Source organism: Cataglyphis hispanica, chromosome 9 (assembly GCF_021464435.1).
Source record: "Cataglyphis hispanica isolate Lineage 1 chromosome 9, ULB_Chis1_1.0, whole genome shotgun sequence".
NCBI classification, from domain to species: Eukaryota; Metazoa; Arthropoda; class Insecta; order Hymenoptera; family Formicidae; genus Cataglyphis; species Cataglyphis hispanica.
Genome location: NC_065962.1, coordinates 1,880,544 through 1,892,713, shown reverse-complemented (window position 1 = coordinate 1,892,713; position 12,170 = coordinate 1,880,544). Strand labels below are relative to the sequence as shown.

Sequence of the window (12,170 nt, the reverse complement as noted above, 5' to 3'; positions counted from 1 at the left end):
AGATATTCTCGTGACCACCGGAAATAATCCCGAAGCTGTTGCAAGAGTTGCCATCGAGACAATCGTGTCGAGTTCTCCTCAGCGAGTGACGGTTCTGGAACAGCGTTGAGCGCCGAACCGATGAGGAAGTGTCCCGGTGTCAACGAGACGAGATTTTCCGGGTCATCGGACAGCATCTGCAATGGCCGCGAATCAAGGCACGATTCGACTTGTGCTAGGAGAGTGGCCATCTCCTCGTACATCAACCTCGTGTCGCCGACGGCACGACGGAGGTGATGCTTGGTGGCCTTGACGGATGCCACCACCGAAGTTGGGCGTCATCGAAGGATAGAAATGCCATTTAATCCTTTCGTCGGCGAGATGCTTTGCGATGCGCTGTCCTTCCTGGCCGCTGGCAGCAAACATTGCTCTTAGTTGGGCATCCGCGCCCACAAAGTTAGTGCCGCGATCGCTAAAGGGCTCGACATAGCCCATGGCGTGCGATGAACCGGCGCAGAGCGGTCAGGAAGGCGTCAGCAGTGTAATCGGAGTCGACATCAAGGGTGGACGGCGCGGGTTATGAGGCAGACAAAGATTACCAGGAATGCCTTTGCAGCTGTCCGCGTCGCTTGGAAGTTTGGAGTCATATCGGTCCAGCGTAGTCGACTCCGGTGCGCAGGAGCTGGCTGGTGTCACCCGCGGTCGTGACAGGTCTCCCATGAGCGGCTACAGAGTTGCCGCCCGCCATCGCAGGAACACCAAACAACGGTGGATGCAGCTCTTGACGAGCGCCCGCCTGCGTGGGATCCAGAACTCTTGGCGGAGGGAGCCATGAGTCAGCTGCATCCCTCCGTGTAAGGTTCGACGATGGCAAGCTTCAATGACGAGCCGAGTAAAAGTTGACTCCCCCGGCAATATGACTGGGTGCTTCGCATTGAGAAGAGGGCGTGCTTGATTCGGCAGCCAATTCTAAGGATTCCTTGTGCGTCTCTGAAAGGAGTCAAATTAGTAAGTACGCGTGAGGGCAAAGGTCTGTCCTTCGTGATGGCCGCTAATTCCGGTTTGAATTTTTTTCAGCTTGAATGGCTCGGACCCATCCGGAGCGCGCCTCCTCGATTTCGGAGGCTCCGAGGCAATGCCGGAAGACCGGACCGTCCGGCGTCTCGTTCTCTCGTTCAGCCTTGAGGCGTCGAAGCCGGCAACAGGCGGTGACCCGCAGCAACCGATGCAGAATCGAGTACCGCCTCAGTATCTCGAGTTCCTCGCATCCATCCTCAGCAGTACTCCAGCACGCTGTTAGACCTGTGCATTATCGATGACAGGGACAAGCTCAAGGAATTTGGTCAGCATGGAGTAGCATTTCTATCAGCACATGATCTTATTTTTATAAGGTACGGGATTAAACTTCAGCGTCGTCATGGGAAGCTTATAGTTTGCAGGGATTGGAGTGGCTTTGACGCAGCATCCTTCCAGTCTGATGTTGGTAACATCGACTGGACTGATGTGTCGGTCTCGGATAACATAGATGAAAAGATTGATATTTTTGCACTAAATTACTCAACATATTTAATGCGCATGTTCCTTTGAAACGACGATACTTCAGGAATTTGCCTGCTCCATGGTTGACTGATGGGATCCGTATGGTGATGCGCGATAGAGATCTGGCCAAAAGAACGTGGCGCAGGCATAAAAAAGACGTATATTATGATCGATACAAAAAGTTGCGCAACAGGGCGCAAAATCTTGTGCGTTCTGCAAAGCGTTAGTATTATGTCAACATCTTCAATCAGGAAGGCATCTAAGGTCTGGGGCAGGTTGAGACATTTGGGTCTTATTAAGGGATACAGGAGGGCGTCTTTCGCACTCTGTTGAAGAGCTTAATGCATTCTTTGGACATAATGCGGAACATGCTGATTTTATGGAGGATGGCTCTCTGAGGGATATTCTTGAGTGGGATTTTGATGACAAGAGCTTCCACTGGAATTATATAGTGCCGCGGGATATCGTACGAGTGATTTCTAGGGCCAAATCAAATGCGGTGAGTGGGGATGACATCTCCTTGAGATTGTTGAAACTGACAATCCACTGTACACTGCCTATTTTGGAGCATCTATTCAATTTCTTCTTGATGAATGGTGTGTTCCTTGTGAAGTGGAAATCAGCTCTTATCTGTCCGATACCTAAAGTCAAGAATCCTACATTGATGCAACATTATCGACCAATATCTATACTTCCTACTTTGTCGAAGGCGTTGGAGCGATTGGTTTGCGCCCAGATTCGTGTCTATCTTGAGGACTCTGGCTTATACGATTCATGTCAGTCTGCTTATCGGAACAACCACTCTACGCAAACTTGTCTGATTAGGATGCGGACGAGGTGAGACATACGGCTGACCGAAGGATGGTCACTGTGTCTGTTTTCTTCGATTTTTCGAAGGCTTTTGAAAGAGTGGATCATTTTTTGCTAATCGAGAAATTGAAGAACTTAAACTTTTCTGAGAGTGTCCTGCGTTGGATACACTCTTACTTGACTGAGCGGACTCAGGCAGTTAAAGATTGCATAGAGGGTACAACCTTGTAACGGGCCGCTTCACGAGCGGTTTTGCGTGCGCGGACAGCGCAATCGGGATCAGGATTCGTGAAGGGGTTGAAACACAATTATAAGACGTGAGTTAAAAAGTACGTCGTTTATTTGCCACTCGATGGCAATGGTCAGCTGTTACAATCTTATACGAGTCGATACAATAATATCGCACTGTTGTGACGCCGGTCTAGACAGTGTCTTGCGCGTCTCGTTAAAGGGCCCGGCTCGAGGTGCGGGGCGCGTGCGGTGAGACGGGCGCGTGCCTGTAGGCGCGAGGTGCGCGCGGTAAGGCGGACGCGTGTTGAACGTATATGAGAGTACTATCGATCTCGCGGTGTGATATCGTTACAGATATGCGCGGCAAGGTGCGTACAATATGTGACCGGGTGGTCGGCGCGAACTGCTGGGTAGCGACCTGCAGTTGGTCTATGCGTCGGTATCGGTGACGCGGCGCGTGTTCCCAGAAAAGGTTCGTGGGATGCGTCGTTGCGCGGAGTTCGGACGGTCAGGTGTACGGATCGTAAGGCTCGAGAATACTCAAGGAGAGCGGCGAACTCGTCCACTCTAGGTCCTTTACGGAGGTGTTGTGACGAGATTCGTCTCTAGAACAGGTAGTCGAGAATTCTCGACGGAGGCTGCGAACACGTCAAGGCTCCGGTTCACTGTCTTTCGACGGTTTGGAGCGGTTTCTGGTATTGTCTCGTGCGTACTGCTCGAGCGGATTCAGTTGCCGGTCTGGTACAGATCTGTGATCTGTCGAGCTTTTTACCCTTACGGATACGGAGCGGTTGCGACACCCGCGCCGTTTACACCCCCCTCGGGGTGGGGGAAACGACGCGGGTGTCGCAACCGCTCCGTATCCGTAAGGGTATAAAAAGCTCGACAGATCACAGATCTGTACCAGACCGGCAACTGAATCCGCTCGAGCAGTACGCACGAGACAATACCAGAAACCGCTCCAAACCGTCGAAAGACAGTAAACCGGAGCCTTGACGTGTTCGCAGCCTCCGTCGAGAATTCTCGACTACCTGTTCGGGAGCCTCTGGCGTTGAGCGTTCGGCGTTCGCCGGAAACGCTCGGCGCCGCTCGGCGATCGGCTGTTTACGACAAACACCGTTGGTGTTTGTTATTACTTTAACACGTTGACTGCCACGCAACTTTGTAAGAAAATCTCCGTCAGGCCACGCACTATGCTATACAGGGCGCCCTTCAGACTGAAGTTTGAACGCTACAACATCGGCAAGCTTCTTAAGATTATTGCCGGGGGTAGCGGCTACTTTTATCTATCGGCATGACTTTGATTCGGTAGCGGTTTGAAATGCGGTACGAGGCGGCTTCAGTGCAGGACAAGGAGCCTTACGCTTGTTTTATCGATTACTCGGAATATGTATAAGCCGAGTTATAACGTGGGCACAAGAGATCTGGCCACGGAATGGAAAAGACGTCTTTTAGTGACACTGCCTCCAGCACGTCGATCCGGTCGCGAACGGGAGGAAAATTTGTAATAGGCATTAGTTGAAAATTTTTCTCCAAGAACGAAGTATCTAAGAAAATGTGTGAGATTTGAAAGTTATTTCTTCGTTTTCAAATATTTTTCAGTAGTGGTGAATAGTTAAAATTTTTGTGTGTTAAAATTATTGCCCTAATTTTTTGTGATGTCAAAGAGAAAAATGGAAAAGTTATCTCTTAGAAAATTATGTAGCAGTGAAGAAGAGACCTGTTACGAAGCTTACAAAAATTCGAATATTAGCGATGAAGAACAGCCGAGATTTTTCAGAAAAAGAAATATAAATAGAATTACGTCAAATTCTGATTCGGATACTGATACATGCGCTGATTCTCAACGTGAAGATACTATTTCTGATATTTTACAAGAATTGATTATTAAGGAAAAAAGAAACGTTGATACCGAAGAATGTGCAATTCAATTTAGTGAATGGAACGAATTTAGTTGTCGGCACAAATTTTTCCTTTTATTGGGACAGGTGGCCTTATTAGGGAATTACCTAGCGATATCAATCCCTACGTTTGCTTTGTTCGTTGATGACGAAGTAATAAACCTGCTTGTATTAGAAACAAATAGATACGCCGAACAAAAATTAAATAAATCTGAGTTAACCCCATCTTCACGGATGCATAAATGGACACCCACTAATTCTGAAGAAATAAAAAAATTTTTGGAATTGATGTTGTGGATGGGTTTGTAAAAGCAAACCCTGTATCTAATTATTGGTCGAAAAGCCCATTATATAATTTTCCTTTACCTCGTACTATTATGTCACGAAACAGATTTGAATTACTACTTAGAAACTTTCATTTTGCTGATAATATGTCTACTGCCCCTGAAAATCGACTTGGAAAAATACTTCAGCTTTTCGATAAACTTCAGAAAAAATATCAAGAAACGTTCACGCCTGGGGAAAACATTGTCATCGACGAAACGTTGATTCCATGGCGCGTAAGACTCATTTTGAAACAATATATACCGAATAAAGCACATAAATACGAAATTATCTAATTATCAAATTATTTAAATTATGCTCAAGCGAAGGATATACGTGGTCAATGAAAATTTACTCTGGAAAGTCTGCTGACGGGATTAGAGAAACGGGATTGGCACACAACGTATGTCTACAACTTGCAAATAAACTTTTCCACCAAGGACGAACATTGTACATTGATAATTTTTATACCAGCTATAAATTAGCTATATCATGTCTGAACCGAAAGACTCATAGTTGGAACACTTAAAAATAACAAAAAATTTATCCCAAAAGATATTCTTCATTGCAAATTAAAAAAAGGGGAAATGGTATCAAAAGAAGATAATAATGGTATTGTCGTACTCAAATGGAAAGATTCGCGGGACGTGAGAATTTTATCAACAAAGCATGCTCCCATTATGGTACCGAGTACAAGTAACATTCCTCACATTCATGCTGCTTCTACAAGCCAACATTCATCTGAAAAATTGAAACCACTAGCTGTTCTTGCATACAATAAAGGAAAGTGTGGCATAGATTATTCCGATCAGATGGTGTCTTATGCCAGTACAATGAGAAAAGGACTGAAATGGTACCGAAAACTTGGTATTCAGCTTCTTCTGGGAGTTACAGTTGTAAACGCTTCAGTCGTTTACAAGATTGCAACAAAAAAAATATAAATATTAGAAAATTTAGAGAGTTATTAGCTCTGAAATTATTAGGACTAACTGATAAGGAAACCAAATCTGCAAGTCAACGTAGTCAGCATAATATTGCCATCCGAAAAAATTCTTCTGGGCAAAGCATTAGACGGGCTTGCAAAATATGCTACAAAAATAAAAGACTCCAACGGACCGATCAAAGGCACGAGCAAATATTAAAAAAACCACAACTTTTTGCCCAGATTGCCCTGATCAACCTCAACTTTGTATGGACTGTTTTAAAACATTCCATTGAAATAATTTTTTTTAACCCTTTCGCTACGGCAGTCCGTTCCGCGGGAGTAGCGCCACTGAACGGGGCACCACGCCGCGCAGTGTGCACATCGCGCATCGGTAGTCTTCGATGTTCGCACTTACGTCTTTCAATGGCACTTTGGAATTGTCTTGTATGTATACTTTTTTAAGAGTTATGTAACATCTGTTTCGTCATATTATATAGAAAAACATAAAAATGAGTATATTGTGGGTATTCAGAAATTTACATATTAACAAATTTTACTATTATTATAAATAAAAATACAGTTAAGGTAATTAGATATCAAATTATACAATAATTCTTAGTAATATAACTCTGTATGGTAGATTCTAAAACAAGGTTCCACACAGAGACCAACATTACAATCTTTACATTCATATCGAGTCTCGCGTCTTTTGTCGTTTGCGGTACAAACGACGCACCTTCTATTTCGGTTTTTTCTTGGTGGTTTATACAGTGAGGGAAAATGCCGTTCTATTAGCCGTAATGGATTGTTATTGCCTCTTTGATGATGATAAGTAGTGTTCATATGATATTTTTGCAATATTTGTCGGATTAATTCCAAGTGAAATTTGGCTATAGATATCGGTTGTTGCGTGTTATGTTTATATAGACAGTATGCATTCCACACGCATATGTCCAGCAAATGGAAAAAATATTTACGATACCATTTCATAGATTTACGTGTCGAATTTATAGTGCTAATCACCATGTCTGCTTTGTCGACAGAACCCATACAATTATTGTAATCTAAGACGCATACTGGTTTTTGAATTTTCTTTCCTCCACGCCTAACAACCGTTGCAAACTCTGAAGTATGCATGGTGGATAACATATAAACTTCTTTCTTATCCATCCATTTTACAGCTAATAAATTTTTAGTTGAACGGGAAGATGCCTCTCCTTTTCTCAGTATATCAGTAATCTTTGGCATTCCTCGTCGTCTTTTTGTTACCGTCCCGCACGCATTTGTATAATTATCATACAATAAATTAAACAAGGATGGGCTTGAATACCAGTTATCTAGAAAAACTGTGTGTCCTTTTCCTAGATAGGGCGCCATTAGTGTTTCTACTATCGCTCCCGATTTGCCGATTTCCTTATTTTGGCTGTTGCTCATAGTCGATGACCCGGCATAAATAATAAGGTCTTGTACAAAACCAGTTCGGCAATCACAAAGAATGAATGACTTGATGCCAAATCTACTTCTCTTTGAAGGAATATATTGTTTGAAGGAAAGTCTCCCCTTATAGAGAAGTAAACTTTCATCGATGCACAAGTCTCAAGGTAAGGATAAAATGATTGGCTGAAATTATTTCGGAGCATATCGACCACGTTCCTTATTTTATATAATTTATCATTGGTAGATCTGATATCTTGGCTAAAATGTAGCATCGATAGCAATTTAAAATAGCGGTCTCTAGACATAATCTCTCCAAAAATATCACTACGTAGGAGTTTGTCTACACTCCAGTATTCCCCTAGGGATAGCTTCTTATTGCGTGTCATTAGAAATGACACTGCAAAAAAGCGGTATATTTCGGATAGTGTCGTTGCTTCACCATCTTCCATATTATTGTTATTTTTTTTAACCAATAGTCATTTGTTTCATTTACAATGTATTGCACGAACTCGTCTGAAGCAAAGAGCTCAAAGTAATCAATTATTTTCGCTGTTCTGCTAATGTTTGCTATAATTCCTGTATTTTCTGCTGTAAATGGATGTATCTTGGGGATGAATGTGTTTGTGGTCCACGAATCGCAATAGTCGTTATTGTCTCTCTCATTGTTTTCTACTTCTGAGTCTGAGGTATTACATATATATCTTCTTTTTTTGTTCAGAGTGAAATTATCTACGTTTTCACTCTCGGAACCATTTTCGGAGTCGGTTAATCCATTCAAAAATAGTATGCTTTTTGAACTCCGTCCTGGCATTCTAACAAGGATGCAAATAAAAATTAAAAAGCAAATTTTACGCAAACCTACAATTAAAATTTTCAGATAAACGTTACTAACCTCAAAATTGATCTTAACTGTAAAAGCAGACAATAATCTTTTCAATCTATATCTTGTCCGACTTAATATCGGCTCAAGAGATACTTTATATTATAATCCTTGTTTTCTATTATAGTTTTGTGCCTTACAAATACTTTACCATCCAATAGAAAAAAATTGAAGATTCTTATTTCGTATGTAAAATATGCAGGATTTAGTTCAGTACGAGCTATTAGATTCAAAAGATATTCTACCGGTATAGTAGATTCTGTTTTACTAATGGTCAGCGTAGGTGGCCTCGCGGACGCCGATTATAGTCGGCACCCGTACACACAGCACGTCTCGCGGACACCGACTATAACCGGCATCCGTACACACAGCACTTCGCGCGGCCGCCGACTATAGTCGGTGTCCGTAGCGAAAGGGTTAATAAACGTTTATGACAATTCAATCGTCTCATATTTTGTGAAATAACTTTCGAAATACCTACCAATCTACCTTGTAAGCACTCAAATAAGCGTCACCCGTACTCGGGTGACGCGATCTAAACAGGATTTAAGCGTCACCCGAGTACGGGTGACGCGGCCTAATCAGGATTTTTGACGTCACCCGAATACGGGTGACACGGCGGTCAACGTGTTAAAAATAGGGCGCTAAGCGCCTCTGCCCCTGCCCGGCTGGTGTTCGCCGGGCGGCAGATTTCCGACGGGCGACGTGTCGGGAACGATGGGGGGATGCATCGTTACATCCTCATGTCCATCTCCCGTCAGGGTCGGGGTGCCGCAAGGCTCTGTGTTGGGACTCTTGCTTTTCACTCTATATTTAGCTATTTTTAGTCATGTGGTCAAGCACTGCAAGTACAATTTTTATGCTGACGATCTTCAAGCCTACATCCATTGTGAACCAAGAGATTTATCTGACACTATCCGGAAGGTCAACGAGGACATTGATGCTATTCTTGTCTGGTCTAGTACTAACAGACTCATCTTAAACTCAGATAAAACTCAGGCTATAATTATGAGAATATCGAGATTTGTCAAAGCCATTGATCTGAGTACACTTCCTGAGATAAGAGTGAATGGGTCCATGATTCAATATTCTACATCTGTTAAATATCTTGGTTTCACGATCATGAATACTTTATCTTGGGAGAAGCAGGTTACTAATATAACAAACAGAATCCATTCCGCTCTACATAAATTAAAACTTTGCAGGCACCTATTGCCGGAAACTCAAATCTAAGCTCGTCATTTCACTGATCTATCCACATGTTGATTATTGCTGTGCAGCTTATACGGACATGACAACCGAGCAAAGTCTGAGACTTCATAAAGCAGTGAATGCTTGTGTCAGATTTCTTTAACGTAAGGACTGACGAGCACATTACACCTTATTATGTAAAGCTACGTTGGCTTAAAGTCGATGCTAGAAGAGCTTACTTTGTTGGATGCCTGTTGTATAAGATATTAGAAACTAAACAGCCAAGTCTTCTGCACTTCAATTTCAACTGTAAGATCGCAACATCGGACCGTGCCACTAGGGCTCCGAGGGATATGCTATTTCTGCCACAATGTAGAACTGAATTATATAAACGGTCTTTTAGACTCACATCGGCTAGGTTTTGGAATGGTCTCTCTCAGTCTATTCGGAGTGCGACAACACTGGCGGATTTTAAACAAAAGTTGTATTCGCAGTTGCTCGACTGTGACTTTTCATGATTGGGATATAAATAGGGATGTTTCTTGAATGCTTAATATACTATTGCTCTCTCTGGCATCCTTAAGATTGTAGATCATAAACCACATTTACACATAAGAAATTTCTTTACATGTTTAAGAGCATTGTGCACACATTGTTACTTTAGATGTATTTTTACTTTCTTATGTATTTATGGCGCTTGAGGGGATTTTGTCCCAGAGCGTTTTATAAATAAAGCTTTCTTTCTTTCTTTCTTCTTTCAGTAGTGGCCGCGTGAGCATTGGACCGTTGCTCCGGGAGCATGGTCTCGACGCGGTAATTTCCAGTAGTCGCCCAGTCACGATTCTCGTCCCGCAGTCAGGCAGGGCCCTGCCACCAAAGGAAATGGCTCACCAACCCTTGTGATGATACTCCTCGAGAAGCGCAGTTGGCCGGCTTGTCCCGTCCGAGGATGTGATGTCAGGTGGCCTCTGGCAAGGATGTCTGGATTTTTGATACTCGATTGGTACCCACATACATTTTTCACGAGGTCGGGTGTTCTTCCAAGGATCCATCCAAGGGTCACCATTGAGTCGGACCAGAGGTGAAGAGGCACCCTTGAAAACCCCAGGACGTGAGCGACGAGCGTACGAGTAATGTGGCGGCACAAAGTTCCAAGCGTGGCAAGGTTTCTGTTTTAGTGTATTTTGCAATTGCAAGTATTGAGTTCGATTTTGAACATATATATATATATATATATATATATATTGTATTTATGCGGTATTATATTTTTATACCAATTATTCAGAAATATTAGTTGGAAACACACACACAATTATATATATTGTGTGTTATTTCCAGTTAATCTTCCTAAATAATTGTTTAAAAAATAATATTTTAAAATGTAATATCACAAACATGCAAAACATTATTACAAAATTAACTTAAATATAACTAATATAACGGAAATTTCCTATTTTGATTTGTACATACAAATGCGTAAACTATTATTACATTAACATTTTGTGTTTTTACGCTCCATTGTGTAAATTTAATACTTGAATGTTTAATGATACAATTACAAAAAAATTGTTACATTATCATTTTGTAATTTTACATACTGTTATGTGAATTTAATATCATACTTCAATGTTTAATAATACAATTGCAAAAAGTATTGTTACATTACCATTCTATGATTTTACATATTGTTGTGTAAATTCAATACATAAATGTTTAATAATGCAATTACAAAATGTATTGTTAGATTACCATTTCTATAATTTTAAATACATATTGTAAATTTACTTCTGTAATTTGTTTAATTACAAATTAAGAAATTTATTTTACTTGCAGACTGCAAATTTACAAACGCATGAAAATTTACAACTATTATAGTGGGTCTCAAAATTACCCATTATCATCGGTGTAATTTCACACAAAATTTTTTTACAGTATACGATTTCATTCATTCCAAAAGCATATAATTCGACGGTACCGAAAAAAATAAAAGGAAATATATCCGCACGGGACACAATCACACTCGACGGTTAACAAATTAAAAAGAAATACATAATCGCGAAACACACTTACATTCAACGACAGACAACTCACGCATATACGACTTAGACGGGCGAGAAATTACGCGATGTATTATGCAATATTTCCGATCCTCAGATCACCAGAGAGACGATAACTGCGGTATTAAACGCGCAATAATGTTTTAATCCGCGAGACCAATACTTAAGATGTTTCGGGGTTTAAATCGCTTGCCGATGTGGCCGTGTCGCAATCAAAATTACGCTAATAACGACGCGATAAACACCAAAATTCCGAACTGAGCTCGAACGCGAAAATAGCACAAAATTACGGCCACGACGGCAAAACGACCGATTTCGATCGCGATCGCGCGTGGCTTATTATATAGCGGTATAATCTCATCGGAACCGAAGCTCTTTTCCTGGGAGTCTCGAAGCCTTCGCCTCGCTCGGTCTCATCCTCGGTATCCTGCCGCAAATATTCTTGCTTGGCTCGCTCTCGGCTGGGATTTCTCTCCGCTCGCTCGCTCGTTCCTCTCGAAAAATTGCTTTTTAAAAATACGTCTCAAGTTCTGACCCTAGATCGTCGCGATCTAGAATCGGTAACGCCGGGCCAATCGGGTATGTGCAATCGGAGTGCGTGTTATCACGACTAATCGCGTGATAACGCGCTAGGCAGCCGCTGGGCGGCACGCTCATGATCGTACCGGAGGTGCACGCATTTCCGGAATCCTGAAAATATTGTCGCTAATCCCGCCAAGCAATCATCCAAAGATCCCGACTGGGTGTCTCGCTCGGGAATAAGGCGGCTCTCCAGTCTTTTTTTCATCTGCCACCTCTGGCCGCGGCGAAGTTCGTTTGCGGCTCTTTGGGGCAACATCCCCATACAGTCTTGCGCAAAGATCTCCTCGTCCTCTCGCGCTTTACATCTTACGCGC

The 12,170-nt window shown here is 42.4% G+C and overlaps 2 protein-coding genes across 2 annotated transcripts; one reads left to right on the top strand and one right to left on the bottom strand.

The window, feature by feature from the left end:
- The first annotated feature begins 5,371 nt into the window (after positions 1-5,371).
- Positions 5,372-5,725, top strand: LOC126851861 (uncharacterized). Its single transcript, XM_050596201.1, has one exon. It carries the CDS (start codon positions 5,372-5,374, stop codon positions 5,723-5,725), a length of 354 nt encoding a protein of 117 aa, XP_050452158.1.
- A 599-nt stretch (positions 5,726-6,324) lies between these two features.
- On the bottom strand, positions 6,325-7,595 carry LOC126851860 (piggyBac transposable element-derived protein 4-like). The gene is given in 3 exon segments (XM_050596200.1): positions 6,325-6,737; positions 7,032-7,305; positions 7,308-7,595. Coding segments are annotated over 3 exon segments (975 nt in total).
- Between the last annotated feature and the right edge of the window lie 4,575 nt (positions 7,596-12,170).

Bases quoted from the DNA above. Each gene is read 5' to 3' on its own strand.
- LOC126851861 (XM_050596201.1), top strand. From the start codon at position 5,372: ATGGTATCAAAAGAAGATAATAATGGTATTGTCGTACTCAAATGGAAA.